The following is a 20,801-nucleotide window of genomic DNA, read 5'->3' as shown; positions in this document are numbered from 1 at the left end:
TTTGGTAGGTGCTGGTTTGGTGGAAGACCCTTCGGATATAGAGCTGTTGACCAAGACGTGACAGGGGCAAACCTGTCAAATTTAATTCCCTTTAAAAAACAGTAGATTATCAGGGGCCCTACCTAGAGAAAGCAGATATAACTGCTGGCCATCTTGCTGTTTCGGATAAATACCCCCCCTTCCTCGAGAAAGGTCGGCTAAAAGAATGACTAGAAAAATTGTGCCGTTTGGTCACAATGAGTCTGTGTAGTTTGTATTACTCCTTGTGCTTTTAACACTCATGTTATGTTCAAATACTCAAATACTCAACACAGTGACACCTACTGGTCAAATAATACTCACTGTCCCTTCAATAAACGCAAATTAACTCACTTAAGAGGGGAAACAGGTCCACACAGTTGTTCCCAACTGTTTTCAAACTGGCTGGAGCGCACGATTGTTCCGGAATTCTCACAGATAGATCATTTGAACAAACATGACACTGACTGTGTTTTTAGTAAGAAATTGACATCTGAAAAAGGTCAAAATCTCCAAAAAGTTGATTCACCTAGATATGTCTTCTCAAATGCCTAAGATAAATATGCTCAACTCCAAAATATGACAATACAGTTTTCAACATAGAGTTCACTGGGTCTAGTGTCTTCACAGTACTTACAATATCCTAATCCTGCCGATTAATTGAGACGTGTACGGAGAAAGTTGTACATATTGACGATGAAATGAATGACAAGTGTGATGACAAGAATTGCAAAAGAATGATGGCAAAGAAGGGGCTGAGGAAGCAGTAGACAGTAATCCTGTCTAATTCACTTAGGGTTGCGCTGAGGGTGCAGGACACTAAGAGGATTTGGGACATTCTCTAAATTAGATCAGCAAGAATAACAAATTGTGAGGAGAGGTGGGGCAGAGGGCTTGAGGGGGCACGACGCGAGAGGTGGTATGACCCGACCGATGGGCATAAGGGGACAACTGGTGCCCTAAGCGAGGGGAGGAATTGTGGAGAGCAAGACGAGATTTTAGGATTTTCCTGATCAAGATAGAATCAAAAGAAAGATTCAAGCAAAATCGAATAAATGTTTTGCAAAGCCATCCGTGCACAGTGGTCAATCAGTGTCATAGTTAATAAGTAATCCAAACATTCAATCCTGATTTTTACTATTACTGTTATAACCTAGGTGTTAAATTGTAATCTGCAGCAAAGCCCCGGGCATAAGGGGATGCAGAGGGTGACAGTCGCTGGTTGATCCATTCATAGTGTAATGCTGATCCTGTTTGCCCTGCTAGCTTCCGATCGTTCAAACCGACTTATGCTACTGTAGGTATGATTTAGCGGCATTACTGCACGATTACAAATCTTCTTTAATGACTTATGCTTTTGATTATGATTAGCAACAGACATCAAAGTCACCCGGGAGTTAAAGCGTCAGTATTTCAGCTCTTGTTGAATGATGTTTATGTCAAGCTAATTTTTTCATTTGTAATTCCAAATAATACATAAATATTGTGAAATCAAATACTATTTATGGTTCATTTTACTATGAATACAATAGGACATTTTTGTCTTTGGAATTTTTCATTAATGACTTTAATGCTATGGGTATTTACTAAACCACATGTACACACACGCGTGTTCTGCCTCATGCTTGGCGCGTGTACGTCTGCATTGGGATTAGGAATCGATTAAGATGAAATTGGACTGCAGGCCAACAGGAGGTAGAAAATGGCAGGCATTGAGAGGAAGGAGGGGCTGGTCAGCTTTTTTAGCCTGCGGCATGATTACTGTGGGCCTTCAGAGCAGACTGCCCACCAGCTTGTTTCTGGAGGATTAGTGCTCGGGAAAGAAATGAATCATATTTCTAAGTCCAGAGTGTAGCCGTGTCTGTGTCTCCACACTCCCCTGTCCATATGCTGCCACCAGGAGATTATAGGAACCTCAGAGTGTATCCTTCCATCCATCCATCTATCCATCACGTATTGCGTGTGGACCTAAATGCAGGGAAGCCAGAACCGAGGCAGGTGTGCTCAAAAAGCGTATTAAAAAAAAATCGATGCAAAGCAACAAAAAAATCAAGTGTCTACAAAACAACAAAATGTGCAAACCAAACCTTTAATAATAGTGGATGACATCAGAAATGACAAGGATATGGCAACCAAGATGACAATGGCAATGACCCGACACAGTGTGCTGTTCAAGCAGTCAATATAAAGTCTTGGGATAATTAGTAACAGGTGTGGGGAGTTGGGGCACAAGTGTGTCCAATTCCACAGCCGGTTGGTGGTGGTGTGCCATACCCTGACCCTCTATCTATCTATCTATCTATACATCCATCTATCTATCGATCTAACTCTCTGTCTATCTATGTTTCTCTCCGTCTGTCCGTCTGTTCCTTTCTCCCTCCGTCTGTCTGCCAATTTCTCCCTCCGTCTGTCTGCCAATTCGTCTCTCTTTCTATTTACATCTATATCATCTCGCTATATGGCTTTCTGTTAAGCTATGTAAGTATCAATCTGTCTGTTACTCTGTATTTGCGAGTGTGATTCCATCGCAAATTTGTGAAAAACTATCGTTACAGTTCAACCTGAACCTCATGAGAGCATTTTAACTTTATGCATTTCCAAATATTTTTTTAATCAAAATTTAATTTGCCTTTTTGGCTTTGCGCAACTCACATTCTCAATGAAAAATTAATTAAAACACACTAATGAAATATAAACTGTTACTTTTTTGCATACTACTGATTTTTGACTAAACCTCCTCTATACAATATGTTCTCATCATAGAAAAGTTATAAAAATAACCCAAGGTAGACACAAAGTTTAGACAAGTTTTTTTAATATTTCAGAAACATAAAAGCTATCTCGCATGGTAATGGTGTAGAGAAGTCAAACAAACAAAACATAGAAGTCAAATAAAGAATACAAAATAATAATCGTGATTTATGTCAGAAAAATAAAGTAAACATGAAATATGCTAAAGACAAAAGCAGAGTTAAATACATTTAGAAGCATAAACAGCATTGTTCCTAAAACTGCTAATTTTATCCGATGAAACCCTGAGTGTGGAAAAAAAGAGACCAGAAAAAAAAAGGCAGTTTTCTAAGGTTTAAAAATGAAAGTTTCACATTAACATTTTTGCTGTTCCAGCGTTAAATATATACAAAAAGTCACCAGAAGCATTTTGGTAGTGGCCGTTGAATCTAAAGAAATAATAACACTGAAGTTGATAGCAGTCCTTAGACTGGTAATGACTTTAGAAAGATTACTACTTTTTCAACTTTGACAATTCTACAAAAGTGTAAAGAAACAACAATATTTATGTCTAATACAAAAAGATACATAAAATACATTAACTATTGATACCCATTCGGTTTTTACATGTTGGATAAACGGATTGAGCGCGTCCTTTGAGCCGGTGCTTCGGCTTAGCCTTTACCTGAGGCAGTCATTTTGTCCACCACTTGTTTCTCACCAATAAAAACAATAAATCCTTTTATAGATTAAAGCCCGAGTGGTTTGACTCTGCCAACTTCCTGCGAATAGAAGCACAGGAGAAGGAGTGCCGATCGCCACAATGCGCCCATTGTTGCCCAAGAGTTGATCCTATTAAACCAACAAAGCACCACTCGATCTAATGATTACAAGCATGCTCAGAGGCACCAGGTTTGTACTGCAGTCACTTCAGGGGCCCCGTCAACCCTCTTGACATGGCTGAAGAGGGTCGGTATCAAAGAAGGCTAACTGGGGGGGAAGATCATCTTTGAGGGCCTTTTGATCGCCACCTACCAAAGGGTCCTGATAGGAAAGCTGATCCGGATGATGGGAAGCAGACCCATTTGAAGAAATAACAAGTAACCGTTTTTTTTTTCAAGTATCATAGCTGAAATTATTTTGTAACGGATGGTTTGGAATTGAGCCCAGCGTTAATAGAAAATAAAAAAGGATTCCTGCTAGATTTCTATGTCGCCCTGTCAAATCAACCTTATCCATTTGCATTGGCGTGCACAGACATAGGAGAGGGCAAATGCTCAGAGGACAAAAAAGATTGCTTTATCGCATTTTATTTTGAAAATTCAAATGTAAAAATAGGTAGGAAATTTTAATAAGCACACAAGTTGACTTCGATTTGACGTTTATTCGCAGAATTCTCTAAACAAGTTTTTCAACATTTTACACATGTGGTCGACCACAAAAAGTACATTGGGAGTCTATGCTACAATACTTTTCCCACTTTGTTTCTAAAACAAAATTTGTTCCTAGGTACAATAGTTTAGAAAGGACAGCATGTCGGAATTTTAAACACAAGACTGGGAAATTTCGACTCCATTTTTTTACATGTTATTCTTTCAAGCAAACAAAATACAATAACAAAGAAAGGACACGTTTTGCACGTTTGTGCAACTATTCTAAAAAAAATCTGTCAATCATTATTGACTTTAGAAAACTTAAATACTTGTTTTTTAAAAAGGGCACTTTTTGATAGGGCCTAGAGCAGGGGTCTCCAACCTGTTTGAAGCTGAGAGAAACATTTTGTTCCTAATTAGTGCAAAAGGCTACCAGTTTGATATGCATTTTTAGATTAACATGTTATTACTATGTTATTAGTGCGTTATTACCAGGTTGTCATTATTAGTGGGCAAACCACTATTACAGCATGTCAGTAAGAAATCACATTTCCTAGAAAAAAACAATAACCAATCATATATTTTCAGAACCAGTCTACAGTCTACTCAGGTGGTCTTAGGGGGCTACCAGGTGCTTGCAGGCACCACGTCGGAGACCCCTGGCCTAGAGGGAGTAGCTCTAGCACCACCTTGTGTCTAACTGAGCACGCCACTTTTTATTTAGTGTCTTCAAACAACAGTGACTGTAATTCCAGATTTTTCCCCTTTGCCTATCGCTACCCACGCCATGCAATTTACAAGACCTGGAACTTCCAGGAGCTCTGGTCTTTGTAGTCCAGACAGTCTGTGGCATTGAAATTGAGCTTCCAGGCACCTTGGTCCTTATAGTCCAGACAATCGACAGCTCCGAAGCCAAGGGAAGCGGCCGTGTAGCCTTGGGAGGAGAGCGAGGCTGGGGACTGACTGAGGGGGCCCCCCATGGAGGAAGCAGTGATGGGGCTTAGGGCACCCCCTGTACCAGACAGCTGCGGGTGCATGGGTGATAAATAGGAGCTGCAGTCCAGGCCGGTGAAGTAAGAGGAGGAGCCACCATAGCTTTGACTGTAGGCTGGGGCCTGGCTGTAGGTCATGGGGTAGGCGCTGGCGCGTTGCATGCAAGGGGTGGTGGAAGCTGAAAGGGGATCGGGCAGGGGGGAGATGGAGGCTGGGCTCCAAATGGAAACAGTGGCGCTTGCAGAACTGGGGTTGGGGGTGATGGCGGTTCCTGGGGGAGGTGGCGGAGGACTGTAGGGCCCATTGGCGGGATTGGCGCCGGCATCGGCATTGGCATCCCGGACTGGAGAGGCCTTCTTCTTCGGGGGCCGAGGTTTAGACTGCCCTGTGCTCTGCTGCTGCTGTTGGCGGCACTTGGCACGGCGGTTCTTGAACCATACCTGAATGTCAGGAAAGCCACATTATTATTTGAGCATTCAAATCAAATTGATCATCAAAATTTTCTTTTGAATTTTTTTGTTCTTTTGGTCGGTCATTTAATACTTTCTGAGTTTTGTATATTTTCAAAGGTGCCGTATGGAATTTGGATCTTTAATACTCGCTGATGCCCTGTTTTGGTTAGTGTCATCATTGCAGCCTCTGTCAAGCTCATTGTTGTGCATGCAAGTACGTGCATTTCAATGACGCACTGAAATAAACTCTTCTTTTTTCATCGTTCTTGGGGTTTGGGTTGGCAATTGGACTGTATTGGAAACAGGTCTTTTCTTACTTTCTTTTTTTCATTATACACTAACAAAAAACTGCAGTGACGAGCATAAAGACATGCTCATAATTCTTTGACCCTGGCCCCTTTCCTGCTACCTAATGTGTACTGTGGCCTGATCAGCTCTGCTAAAAGTCAGATAAAAGCAGATATGCGCACTGAAATAAAACAACATTAGGGCTCTTCAAACTCATTTAGGCTATGTTAACACATACTTAATAAAGATAATATTTTACTTATCACTTTTTAACATCCCTTTAAACAACACACCCCTCTTAAATCTTTATCATTTTGCCATTATTTATTGTTCTTTTTACTTAACTGTAGAGCAATATTCATTCTTTTAAAGGATGTTTTAAAACAACAATGAATACTCTGCTACAAATTGTGAAGGCAAAAAGTCCTGAATGTTCCATACATTCTATTATATAAAATTATTTTCATGCATTTTGAGGAAACAGAAATGAAAGTATGCACACATGAACTATAATTAAATTGATTAATTAAATCCACTTTTTGTTTCATTGTATCAAAGAAAGATATTCATGGGATATTTGCAGAAATGTCACTGCTGTTCTGTGTTCACATTTTTACCCAAGAAATACAAGCCTTGTATAATATTTTCCGTGGTATTTGTGATAAAGTTCATAGAGCAAAAATATAATTTGGGTTCTATTTTGGACTAGTTATGAATGTTGTTTTTCTAATTTCATTTGTCTTAACCTTCTTACATATTATTTGAGAAAACTAATTTAAGATTTTAGTTTCTACAAAAATAAGAAAAAACTGGTATTTAATATTTTAGTACAACTGTTAAACATTAGGAAGAGTTCTATAATTATTTTAGTACTAAATATTTACTAAGTCTAAAATAATTGCAAATTAATTCTATATTATTCGTATTATTTTATTATTATTATTATTATTTTTATTAATATTGGGTTAAATGAAGTGTATTTTTTTAGTTAAAAGAAGTTTTAAAATTATAGTTGTTTTTAATATGAGAAAACATTTTCTTTTAATTATTAAAGTAAGGAACATAACACATAAAACAAACAAATATATCTGTAGAAAATAAGGACTTTTTACGGAAAGATTATTTGCCTTGATTTCATATTTGATTTTTCTCATCAGGCATCTTCCAACATGGATCACATAACAAAATTAACAAAATACCACTGATTATTTCACTTTTTTTTTAAATATTTTGACTGGAGTTTTTGTAGTGTTCTATGGCTTTATTTGCGCAATTAGATAATAACTTATATAATATGTGCAGACAATCATCTTTACAAAGTGGTACCTCAACTTATTGATTCAAAATGGTTGATGGATAATTAATGATATCATATTTGTTTAATTGGTTTTCGTTACCAAGAGAAAAAAAATGGAGAAGTAAACCATAACTGTCAATTCGATAGAAAGATGATTAGCCGAATAAGTTTTGAAAAAAAAACTGATTTAAAAAAACTATTGATGATGTGTCATCTTTACCTGGACTCTAGACTCGGGCAAGTTGATCTTGAGGGCGACTTCTTCTCTCATGAAGATGTCCGGGTAGCGCGTTTTGGCAAAAAGAGCTTCCAGGATGTCCAGTTGTGCACGCGTGAAGGTGGTGCGTTCACGGCGCTGCTTACGTGGGGTGCCTATAAGCGTGGAAATAAGTAAGAAAACATCAGCCTCACCGTGGGTTTCAGTTGCATACCTGTAAACTTATACTGTCCTGCTGTATTTTAGACGTTTTTTTATCGTTTCAAATTGTGTACGCCGTGTAATAATGTTTTACTGCTTCGTATAAGCTAAATATACTAAAAGTGGAGAAAGAACTAAGATATATATATATATAAATATATATATATATAACATATTTCCACAAAAACAGGTTTATTTTTATTCTACATCGAATGTGTCAAACTCATGGCCCCGGGGGGATAATGTGCCCCCCAAATGCTTAAAATGTGTCAAAATGGTCAAAAGAGTCCTTTAACATTGACCACTAACTGCCGCAAGATGCCAGTATCCTTATATCAATAGGTAGAATTGAGAAATAAATGATCCTAAAAAGAACATTAAGTTGATTTGTTATATTTAGTTTATAAAATAAACTACCGTTTAAATATTTGGGCTTGTTTAGACATTTCCCTTCTTTGACAAAGGCAAAAGTTGAAGGATACATTTTTTAAACGAAAATAATTACTTCCAACCCCCTCTTGAATTAACTTTGCATTCATTTTGCAAATACTTTGATTATAATAAAAAAAATAAGTGTGACTTTTCATAGAAAACACTAAGTTTCCTGGGTGACCCAAACCTTTTGAACGGTGGTGTAAAGGCCTGTATGCTGTGCTGTTTTTTAAATGAAAATTGAATAAATAATACATTTTACATGAAGAAGAACATTTATTTCACTTGCCATTCGTTTACATTTAGTAACGTTTAGAAGTTGCATCAGGCCCTTTAGGCAGAGCTATTACGCTGATTTGGCCCTGGGTGAAAATGAGTTTTGACACCTGTGAGTAAATAAATGCTGCCTTGTGTTTATAAGGTTTATTATCACTTAACAAAGAGAATCGCAATAAGGAGAGCAATTGGCTGAGCTTGGCTAGTATGAAATTGAATCCTGTGTCTCACTTTATTTTTATTGTTGTTATTGTTATGACGTATTTTGATTTCATTCTTCGATCTATATTTGTTGATACGTTTTTAAACTAAATGAACAAAAAAATCGTGTTTTAAAAGATAACACGTGTGATGAACGAAACAGGGTGAAAAGCAAACATTATATTCGTCAAGAATGAAAATCTCGTCCCGATTTTTCGATACTGTGGGGCCCACCTGGCATGGAGCTTGCCTTCTGTCATCTATTTATCACAGATGACAGATGTTGCAAAGCATGGCTGGCACTAAACCAAATACAAAGACGGTCCCTCATGGAATATAGGTTACTTTTTAAATGCGACAGATTGCGCTATGATTTAACGTTAAATCCTTGTGAGAACAAACAAGCTTCCATTCATACACTTTTGTGAATAATTTGGTCTTTAATCCATCTAACTTTATAGGTCAAGAAAAGACACACAGTAAAAACAGTTCGTGCGTTCCAGTCAATTTTTCCGCATTTTCGGACGGTCATAACAAGAATTATTATTATTTGTAGGGTTTACTTACTGGGGTATCCAACGGCGGTGGTGTGCAGCAGATCCATGCCCGGGCCGGACAGAGTTAACCCGTTGACGGCGTAATGGGGTTGCTTAATGTAGGACATCATGCCTCCTGTTGGCTTTAAAGCGCTCCCTCACTTGGTCCTCTTCCCCTCACGACACCGACCTCCTCCTCTGCACCTCCTCCTCTTTCTGTTTTCCTCTCCTCTCTCTCTTTCTCTCTCTCTCTCTCTCTCTTTCTCTTTCACTCACTCTGGTATCCCGTTTTATGGTTATTTCTTCCTTTTCACCCTCCTCCACTGTATCCCCTTCACAATGCCAATCCACCTGTTGCTATACTTTAAGACGCCCCTCAAGAGCGACAAAAAGCCACAAGCGAGCACCTCACTAATATAGGACAATAAAATTGTATTAATTTTACAACCTGATGAGTGTTTCGTCCAGGACAAAGCAGAGTACAACTAGAAGATACTTTCCCCCAAAAAAATGAAGTCCCAAAGGAGCGCTCGGTTTTGTGCTCTGTGGTGATGTGCGGAGGTTGCAGGCTGCAGAAGATGCGCTTGGGAGCGGAGTGGACAAGTGAGGGGAGAGAAGAAGTGGTTGGCTAATTAGAACTTACTCAAGTAGACACCCACATCCGCCTACAACTCTCCACTCCCTCCCCATTCTCTCTCTTCTCTCTCTCTACCTCCCTCTCTCTCTTTCATGCATGGTTGGTATATATTTGTTTGTGGGTTTTTTGCGCGCAGCACAAAAACAACATCAACCACTAACTACCAAATGGAAACAATAACATATTTCCACAAAAACAGATGGAAAATACAATTACATTGAACATAAACCTGTCCCCAAAGAGGCTAGACTGAAACAGAAGCTTTTAACTGCCCTCACCCATTATTTATTTTTCTTCTTGAAAGTCATATTCAGAATCGAAACAAAAAGTCTGATTCGTGCCCCACAAAAAGAGAAAAAAGGGGGGAAATTGTATAACCATCATTTTAATGACGTTTATTAGTTTTTTTTTACCTATGCATTAATTCTTCGTTTACTTCAAGTTCAATGGCGGTTGGTACATCATTTCGGTGCATTGCCGCCCCTTTACACACATTAATCAGTGAAAAAATGTTTTGTACATTAATATTTTTATACTGCATTTCGGTTATACAAAAATATTTTGATTTGATTTTAAACCTGCTATTATGCCGCTAGTGACTCTTATACATATAATACCCAAAGACAATCTTGATATTAATCTTCTTGGATATTTATCGGAAATACGTACGATAAATTAATATAAATAATACGAATTTTCCTTAAAACTTTTATACACACACTGTAGTTTATTATTGAATACATGCAATTTTAATTCACATTAGATTTTGTTTTAAGTAACCCATTAAAATATATATTTTTTCTCTACAAATTGTTCTCAAATAGACCAACGCATACTGCCCTATAAGACGGTCCTATTCACTTGGCAACGTTTGTTTTTTTAAATGATTTTTTTTCCCCTAATGGATTATTTTTATCAAAGACTGTGCATAACTCATCTTAATTCAAAGGACAATTTTAAAAAAACAACGCAGAAAGATAGTCAGTAAAAGTTAAGTACAATAAACTAAATAAGTAAATGTATGTATGTAATTCAATACGAAGTAATAAACGAAGGAAAAATACAAAATATAGCTTTGTAATGATTTTATAAAATTCGTTCATATGTTACACGAAAGTACTGTATTGTCTATGGAAATAAGGGGTTGACTCCAGCTGATTGTAGAGGGGTACAACCTGCAGGCAAGTCGGATTAAAGGCAGCACAAAAGAGCACTTGTTTCAGGATTCAATCCGCTTTGGAAACTCATGCGACATAAAAGGTCCCACTGAACCCATGAACAACAAAAAAACACTGATAATAATTATGAAAACAATAATAATTATAACGGAAAAGGCAACATTCCATCCAGCCATTATCTGCAACGCTTATCTCTATATTAATAGATCACATTTTACTTGAAATGTTTTCATTGAGTGTACAAGAGCCTTATTTACTCTTTCTTTATTTATTCTGATCAAATAATATTTGCTTTAATATAATTTAGTTACACCTTACTAAAAGAAAAACCATGACTAGAGTTTGCCTGTATTTAGTTAGTTAGTTTAATAGGTTCTATTTTTGATTTTAATATAAAGCACATTTTAAGAGTATAGTTTTGATCATGGATGGACTTTCTAAGCAAAGGAATCATAGTCAACGCAATTATAAAACTGTAGAATTGTGTTTTTCTGTGTTGTTTTTAATTTTTTTCTCCTTTATATATGTATATGGGCGGGGGGGGGGCACTCATACTTTACATAAAAAGGAGCAAAATGTTTACCAATATTAAGAGTTTTAATGATCTTCTGATTGTGTGAAAACGTTGTGGGCCAAATGTATTGTTTTACTTCAGATTGAAATATTTTTTTCTACCCGTAAATTTGCACTCGTAAAAGTAGAATTTAACTACAATGAAAATAAAATTGACAATTACGGTTTCTTTCTGCTTTAATTTGTATGTTTCGGAGTCATATATTCCAAGAAAAATATCCTCCCAAAATAGTTTGAACCAATTCTCAATCTTTTCGGCTATAAATGAAAGATTTCAGAGCAGATTTTTTCTTCACCAAGGGACAGTTGCAAAATAAATGCCTTACAATTTCAAGGTCAGCAGAACAAAATGTATAATAACTTTCCTACAAATTTTTGCGACATGCACGTCGGAGATGTACATCCTGAATCATTTTAAAAGGAAGTTTCTCACACCGTTACCGAATCTCTCCACGCCATTTCCCTGAATCCAAAAGCCGATTCTCTTTGCTTGTTAATTGAATCGGCTTTCTTATAGTTTAAAATCCACGCGTGCACGCGCGCACCCACACATACATAGACATGAAAGACAAACACGCCAGCCCATGTAACTGCAGCCCAAAGTGTATAAGGGGTTTATCTAGCTGTGTAAAGCCAAAGCAGAGATATAAAGACACACTCGGAGCTGCAGGCAGAAATTCAAGCGCTCGTTTCAATGTCCTCAAATGTGACGTGAAAAATGTCTTCACCTGCTCAATGAGGTGAGTGTATTTCGTAGACGGGCCTGTGAATGCTCCGTGGGAGTGCGAGAGCGCGCGCGTGCACGTGAGGCTTGTGGTTTGCGCACTGTCTACTGTCATGATGCTTATTTTTATTACTTTTTATGAGGTTCCATTTCCTTGCAACAGCTAAGACTAAACGAGTAAACAAAAAATAGAATAAGATAGAGGAAAATGAAGAGGGCCTGAAGGCCCACGCTTTGTGCGCGCGCAGCTGCAGCGTGCACCCGCTTTACCACGTAACAGCCGAGAAAAAAAACGAGTTGACTTTGGGGCTGCAACTAACGACTATTTTAATAATCGAGAAGGCACCAACTAGTCGAATAATCTGATGATTATTTGTATTTTTCTTGAATTTTGCATCAATTTTATGTAATTGTGTGTTATATGATAATAAACACAAGAAAAATGGGTACAATGAAAAATGTTTTTTTTTTATTCAATATATTCCAAATTGTTACGAAAATAGGCACTCTGCCCAGTCAGCAGAGACATAAACCATTGATAAACATCTGCCCATTTTCTTAGGGAAGGGCAAATGGATAACAAATTAAAATAAATTAAACGTTTTTTAACCCTATAAACCAAGAAGAGGCACATTTGCAGCAGTAGAACAGTAAACAAAACAAATAGGATATCCATTTTTGAAGTACTGTAATCCCTTGCTGGATCGCGGTTTATTTATCACGGTTTTGCTAGTTTGCGAATTTTCATCTTGCATTGCGTTCTGCATTTTGTTTGGCCAAGAAAAGTAAGATTCTTTATACCGCCAACAAAACTAAACACTAAACTGGCTATGGAGTCATATGCGGGTCTTTGGCCATGTCACTTTTAAAAAAACGTTTGATAATGGAAAAACATGTGGGTTTTTTTGTCGGATAAGCCCAGAAGGTGAATTTAGAGTTTTAATGCATCCACATGATAGCGGCAAAGTGTCATGTGAAGTAAAGTGGATAGTTTCCTGAATCCATACAGTTGTGCATTAAAAAAAGGATTTATTTTTTTACTTTATAATTTGACAGAGTACAAGTTATCAGTTAAAAGAAACATTAGAGGAATAAAGGTTTGTACTTTACGGGTTTCAACTATCGAGGGAAGTTTTTGTACCAACCCCCGTGAACTCTACGTTTAGGGGTCAACCCTAAAGTATGTAACAAAAGTGCTTGATGCGGTTTTCAAACTGCATCCATTTAATTTCCAATATGTTTGTCAGGCATAACTCTCAATTTATCATTTATAGTGAAATACGGGGATAAAAAATGTACAATGCAATATAATCAAAACCATATTGGCTTGAACGCTACTTGAATTTTGCCGATATAAGTCACTTTCCGTCTTTTTCAACTATCTGACGTGATACCTAAATATTCTTGAATCACCCATCTACCGCCATGATACGCAATGTCAGCTTTGCAAACTTTGCAACATGTTAAGGTCTGGTACGCCCCCTTCCACCAGAGGGCGCCCATCGTGTTTGAAAATGGGCAAAGCTGTGTCCAATTATCGTAACGCTTTAAAGGGACATTTTGAGTAGCACATGCGGTCGGGTCATTTTTACTTCAACTGTCATTGCGACATCAGATTTGTTTATTTTGTTTCCTGTTTCTGGTTTGGACATTTTGTTAGTTGTTTGTGCCCACTTGTATTTTTTGGGTAATTGGGTTATTTAATTTTCACTGCCATGCCAGGTTTGCTTTTCTTTTTTTTGGGTGTCATGTGTGCCCACTTGTAAGTTTGTTACTTTGTTCCTTGTATGTATCCAAATCCGGTGTTGTTCTTTCTTTGTTTGGACTTTGTCAGGGATGGTTTTGTTTAGATATATTGATGTTTTATGAACCCTTGTTTGTCACTTTGTACCTCATTTTGGTTGAAATGGCATCCCTGCCTCTGTATATTTCATCCTATATGAGTCCACCCCTAAAATCTAACGTGTAGTTTTTTTATTGGCTGTGTGTAGATGAAAGTTCTCCCAAACTTCAGAAGTTTTGGTATTCGCAGTTGACGTCGACGCCGCCATTTCTGTGTTCATGTTACCACTCCAGACGGAGACGCTAGTCTCAGCTGAGATTATATTCATGTAGAGATGCCTTTTTATGATGACATCTCTCTTATCATTTTTTGTCATCAATGTAACTAATTGTTGCAGCCCTATTTGATACAAACATTAACCTATCCTATCTTTTTTATACTTCTAACGTTCGTATTGTGATGGGAATTGGCTAACTGTTAGCGCTGGGTCAATTTTTGAGCTGGGGTCAGTCCTGACCACCAAAATGAAAGAGGTATCGGTCAATATTGTGAATAGTACATGGTAACAAACATGATATGCCTCCATAACTATAAATTCCTATTGTGAAATGATATAATGGCCCTTGAGACACATGTCTCTTATTTTTAAGAAGAAAATGAGATTGTTCAACCTCAGTATGCTAATGTGAAATCCATAAATAATTCCCGGTACTTTCTGAATAATGAAAAATCAATATTAGAATATCATTTTTAAAAAGAAGTTGAACATATAAAGTTTTATTGTAATTACATTGATTGTGTCGGAGTCAAATTTGACCCTTATAGATTTTTTTTTAGAAAGAAAGAGCCTTTGTTCTTTAGAAAACAACTTTAAGTATATTTACACTTTACAGTAATTGGTGCAATTTCCGATTGTGGATTTTTCAAAAACAGTGAACCTTTGTTTATCACGGTTACGCTCCAAATAGGTGAAATCCATTAACAAGAAACTTTAATTACAAAAATAAAAATGAAATACTTTCAAGGACAAACCTTTTTTAAAGGCCCAGGCATCCCCTCAACAAACAAAAGTTCTGTATAGTGTGCCTGTAAAAAATGTATTTATTTGTTACCAATATAGCTTAAGGGCTGTTTAGCCAATCAGAATGCAGTATTTCTTCAATATATTCTTGTATTTAACATAAGCAAAATTGTCCTATCCAGATAGTATATCATTTTTCTCTTTAAGAAATACTTTCTACCCAAAAAACAAGTGCGTTGAACAAGACAATTCTACTTTGGCAAGATGTTTTTGCAGAATTTGAAAATTGTTATATTTGACCACTAGATGTTGCTGTATTGTGTAGTGCAACCGAAAACTTGTGGTACCAAGCACGTGGAAAAATGAAAAACTATGGAGGCTCAATGAGACTAAACGGCACCATTTTTTCTCATTTTTTTTCCCAGCTTTTCACAAAGTTTTATTTTTAGGGGGGTACACTCAGCACCAAAATGGTGGATAATCATGTCAGCTCCCTCTAGGTGAGCCTCATCTTCTGTAAAAAAAAAACACAAGTTCAAGGTTTCTTCATTTTCCTCATGTTGAGGTTTTTGAGTTTTTCCTTGCCCTCATGTAGGTTTTAGATCAGGGCATAGTGTAATAATAGTCTGTGGTTTGCACTAATACGTTGTCTGTGCAGCCTTTTGAGATTCCTTGTGATTAAAGGCTATACAAATAAACATGACTTGACTTAAACCCGAAATAAAATGCAGGTTCATGTATTTTTGCTTATTTGGTTATTATTCATATCAATGCGTATTTTAAAAAGAATTGAAAATTTCACCATTGGGAGGCGCTAAATTGTATAGAGTACAAATTCCAGTATTTTTCTTAAAAAACAAGTTAAATATCTATAAAATAGAATATTGACACACAAAACCAGCTAGATTTCTTGCCAATTGGATAAGAATTGCAAATAAATCTCAGCTAAATAAAAGGTAGAACCAATATGATCCTAGTCTCTCCCTCAATTTAGCTTCAAGGTTTGACTTTATTCCTATATCAAAACAATTGCGAAATTGTTTGTGCGCTATTTTGTCGAGTCTGACTTTGTGAGTATAGTTTAGAAGCACTAGGACCCGGAGCGCAAACAAATTAAGGACAGCCTCGGCGTAAGAGGCTTAGTGCATCTAATCTATACTTACACACACACCGACACAAACGCACACAGACACACAAAGGCACACCGAGTGAGTATTTCATAAACATCCCATTTTCCTCCAAGCACGCATACACGTCCCTGCAGAGGCCCGCCATTGTATTTTCATTTGCTTTTCATTTTCCCTCAACTCTTTCATTGCCCTGCTTGACCCGCTCGTCCCTTCCACGTTGATGGAGAACATTTGCCCATATGTTGGACTATTTTTTTCTCATGCAATTTCATTAGCTGGTGCAAAACAACCTGCCCTTCAGTCAACTACAGCATGGTTTAGCAACCTGACGCATACTTTTTGTTTAATTGAAAAATCTCGAAGCACACCTTCTGTTAAAACATTAATTTTCTTCTTGCTTAAGTATAAAAGCAGGGGTTGCTAACCTTTTTCAAGCTTAGAGCTACTTTTTTGTTGAATTGCTACCAGTTTGGTGTGTATTTCTAAAACAACATGTTATTAATCTGTTTTTACCATGTATTTTTATTATATTATATTATATTATATTATATTAAATTATATTATATTATATTATATTATATTATATTATATTATATTATATTATATTATATTATATTATATTATATTATATTATATTATATTATATCATATTATATTATATTATATTATATTATATTATATTATATTATATTATATTATATTATATTATACAGTATTATATTATCTACCACCTCAGTAGCCTAGATGGTAGTGTGCCCGCTTTGAGACTGGGAGGTCGCTGGTTCGCGCCTCGACCGAGACATACCTAATTGGTATAATGGCGGCGCCCTCTGGCTGCGGCTGCATCGACTCGCTACAACGGGTCAGGTGTATCGACATTTCGTTCTGTGTACATTGTTACAAAGAATGACAATACAAAGGAAATTATTATTATTATTATTATTATATTATATTATATTATATTATATTATATTATATTATATTATATTATATTATATTATATTATATTATATACCAGCTCAGTAGCCTAGATGGTAGTGTGCCCGCTTTGAGACTGGGAGGTCGCTGGTTCGCGCCTCGACCGAGACATACCTAATTGGTATAATGGCGGCGCCCTCTGGCTGCGGCTGCATCGACTCGCTACAACGGGTCAGGTGTATCGACATTTCGTTCTGTGTACATTGTTACAAAGAATGACAATACAAAGGAAATTATTATTATTATTATTATATTATATTATATTATATTATATTATATTATATTATATTATATTATATTATATTATATTATATTATATTATATTATATTATATTATATTATATTATATTATATTATATTATATTATATTATATTATATTATATTATATTATATTATTCATTCATTCATTCATTCATTATCTGCACCGCTTATCTTCAGTAGGGTCGCGGAGGTGCTGGAGCCCATCCCAGCTATCTTTGGGCAGTGGGCAGGGGACACCCTGAACTGGTTGCCAGCCAATCGCAGGGCTATATTATATTATATCATATACTATATTATATATCATATTGTATATTATATTATATTCTCAATCGGGCCCCAGTGCTATGGAATGATCTTCCCCCTGAGATTCGATCTGCAACCTCAGTGGAACTGTTTAAATCTAGGCTTAAAACACACTTCTATTCTATAGCGTATGAATAACCAATATTCTTTGTTGACAATAGCTGCGTATTATTTGTTATTGCAACATCCGTTGCAGCCTGGTCATCCTGGAAGGTTAGTCCATTTTACTCATGTTGAGGTTCTTGAGTTTTTTCTTCCCTTCATGTAGGTTTTAGATCAGGGGATGGTGTAATAATAATCTGTGGTTTGCAATAATCTGTGGTCTGTGCAGCCCTTTAAGGCTCCTTGTGATTAAGGCTGTCACAAATAAACATGACTTGACTTGACTATTTATTAGATGTAAGAATAGGCTCATGCAACCACTAAACAGCATGCCAGTCAGATATCAAATTTCTTAGACAATTATAATGATTCATTATATATCTTAAGAACAAGTCAGCAGGCTATGCTACTCAAGCGGTCATTAGGGGCTAGCTGGTTGGAGACTCAAGATATAAAGGTGTTCTTGTCAATTGTGTTCACTGTGCCTCAGGAGGTAATACAATTCACAGTATTTATTTTGGTACTTAATCTTGTCGTAGGATTTTATGATATTTTAACCTGTTTTAGTATATCTCTTAATTTTGTTTTTCCACACAGTAATAATACTAGTTTTATTTTAACATTCTGTAGATATGGACCATATGTTCACCGAGGTAGTATTAAAAGTTAATTGTTAGTTTGATATCGTTTATATTAAAGTAGTCAGTTATAGTTAATTTAACACTACCCCAGAAAAAATATATGGCCCTTATCTACATGCGTGTTAATCCCATTTTGGGTTCTATTCATGTTGTAGCTGATTCTGCTTTACTAGGACCTTGTTGCCAAATATGTGGACATATTTTTTTTTTAATTTACAACATTTAAAAAGGCTTTTCGTTTTTATATTTGTCAAAGTCCAATAAGCCCAAACAGCAAAGCGAAACAAAGAATACACATCGAACAAGAGCTCAGGTCTCAAAAAGTTCAGAATGTGATTTTAATGTGTAGAAAAACAGGCAAAATATGACTTAAGAGAACAAAAACATTTTTTTGTTTTACCTGTTCAGCCTTTTTTGTGGGGGAGTAAAATAATAAAAGCATAAAAATCTGAAAAATTGCATGCAATACTTTTACATTATCTGATTATTTACAATATTTTTCGCGGTGCAATGTTAAATAGCTTCTTGAAAAAAAGTTATTACATACATTTCTTAGTTCTACCTCATGAGCAGATAATTAGTGTATGAAAATGGAAATAAAGTTATCTAATGCCACCTACTGATATGGATGATGTTACCAGGCTGATCACTGGAAGAGAGGCAAGATTCTGAAGAACTCATGAATATACATATTTACATTGGCTCTGTGGATACACAGTCTCTTCATTATCATCATCATCATCATCATCATCATCATCATCATCATCATCATCATCACTCCTTCCACCATTTTATTTTTACCATTATCATGATTATCATCGCAGTCTCCATACATTTTCAGCATATTATATAACTAGAGTACCTGTTATGGTAACATAGTTCTCTTGGGTGCTCATGGTGAAACTGACTGCTATCTGGTGTGTGTTGTCTGTCATACAAGTATCTTTAGACCTGCTACCTTAGGGGGTCCGCCCCAAGCCCCAAGCTTGTACTCTAACTTCAATTTTGCTTGTCGCGTCGAGCAAATACTTACCGAAATGCCAGACTATAATCTGCACCTGACTATAAACCGCACACAAGACATTTGTCACGGAATATGGTTGGAGTGGTTGAGCTAATGGAGAAAGCCTTGGGAAGAGAAGCTTGTCGTATTGGCGATTAAATGTCTTGAGCAGGAATCGAAAACGAAACAGCAATGTAAAGTGGGAGCCCTGAGTATTTAGGGTAAAGGTTGGCTAATTGCATGATTGGGAGCACCAGGGCAGAGGAATTGTGAGCAGGACTGGAAAATTGGGTAATCCTGCCATCTCTTGGAGAAGGTGAGGGACTGCAGGCTCTGAACCATGCCAACCTTTGTTGAAACGTGATATGTTTACAAAGAAAGATGGTGCACAGATAGAGTTTTCAAAGTTTTAATAACTAACAGTGGCTCAGGAGGTAGAGCGCTCATCTTGGGATCAAGAGATTGCAGTTCGAATCCCGGCTCGAATCCCTTGTTACATGTTCGAAGTGTCCTTGGGTAAGACACTGAACCCCTAATACCCCCAATATGCAGGTTAGCGCCTTACATGGCTGCACGGCCGCTATTGGGAAAATGTGAAGCACACTGTAAAGCGTTTTGGGAAGTCTTGACTTGGAAAGCGCTATATAAATGCAGATCATTTCATTTCATTTCATTTCATAAAAACAAACACACACGAGATGTAGCAACACGAAAAACATAGCAACAGTGCTAACAGAGCTGTTCAAAAAACACACACTAGTAAAAATCACCAAGCTGCAGCACACACGATTGACAAAAAAAAACGCAGTTGCTTGATGAGAGTCAATTTATGCCATTTTTATTAATATACAAAACACGTTACCGTACGTTAAACTTTGTTGTCTGTGGTGCTTATTGGCAGTTGTAACATGCGTCTTCCTCGACACCACCTGTATCACTCTCACCTTGGCGGACGTTAAAAAAATGCATACAGTAGCGGCCACAGGGTTGAAATTGTGTGACAGTTTATAGTCCAGAAATTACGGTAAGTTTTCAACAACTCGATATGTAGCCTACACTGTAAAATCATTTGGGCCGATAAACTAAAAAAAGTCATAAATATGAATTAACCTAACTTCAAACAAAACTTTTGGTTAACACGATAAGTTAAAGGGGCACTGTGTAATATTTGACCACTATATGTCGCTGTAGTGTGTAGGGCAACCAAAAATGGATGCTGCAGAGCAGAAGGAAGAATGCAAACCACAGAGACTTGCAGGGTTTTGGTGGTTACAAAAGGTTCATTTATATGATAGCCCATGTATCTTTGATAATTATTCATATCAAACTTTTTGTTTTTTAATGACTGAAGTATTTTTACCACTAGGCGGCGCTAAATAATACACTCTGTCCATGTAAGCTATTTTTTGTCCTAAAAAATATCCTTAAAAGTATCATTTATCTCTTAAATTG

The 20,801-nt window shown here is 36.7% G+C and overlaps 1 protein-coding gene and 1 long non-coding RNA gene across 2 annotated transcripts in view; one reads left to right on the top strand and one right to left on the bottom strand.

The window, feature by feature from the left end:
- Positions 1-2,816: 2,816 nt before the first annotated feature.
- On the bottom strand, positions 2,817-9,633 carry LOC148358453 (homeobox protein otx5-like). The gene is made up of 3 exons (XM_088345645.1): positions 9,046-9,633; positions 7,372-7,523; positions 2,817-5,554 (listed from the first exon to the last, which is right to left on the bottom strand). The coding sequence occupies exons 1-3, from the start codon at positions 9,143-9,145 to the stop codon at positions 4,916-4,918; spliced, it is 891 nt and encodes a 296-aa protein (XP_088201771.1). The 5' UTR covers positions 9,146-9,633; the 3' UTR covers positions 2,817-4,915.
- A 2,381-nt stretch (positions 9,634-12,014) lies between these two features.
- The window catches only part of LOC148358452 (uncharacterized), a 30,399-nt gene continuing 21,612 nt past the window's right edge, over positions 12,015-20,801 (top strand). The window contains exon 1 of the long non-coding RNA XR_015851580.1: positions 12,015-12,142. This is a non-coding gene — a long non-coding RNA (uncharacterized LOC148358452). The remainder of the gene's footprint in view (positions 12,143-20,801) is intronic.

This window comes from Urocampus carinirostris, chromosome 10 (genome assembly GCF_059441175.1).
Source record: "Urocampus carinirostris isolate Australia breed hairy pipefish chromosome 10, RoL_Ucar_1.0, whole genome shotgun sequence".
NCBI classification, from domain to species: domain Eukaryota; kingdom Metazoa; phylum Chordata; class Actinopteri; order Syngnathiformes; family Syngnathidae; genus Urocampus; species Urocampus carinirostris.
Note: the sequence above shows the minus strand (reverse complement) of the source record. Positions and strands in the feature narration are given on the sequence as shown.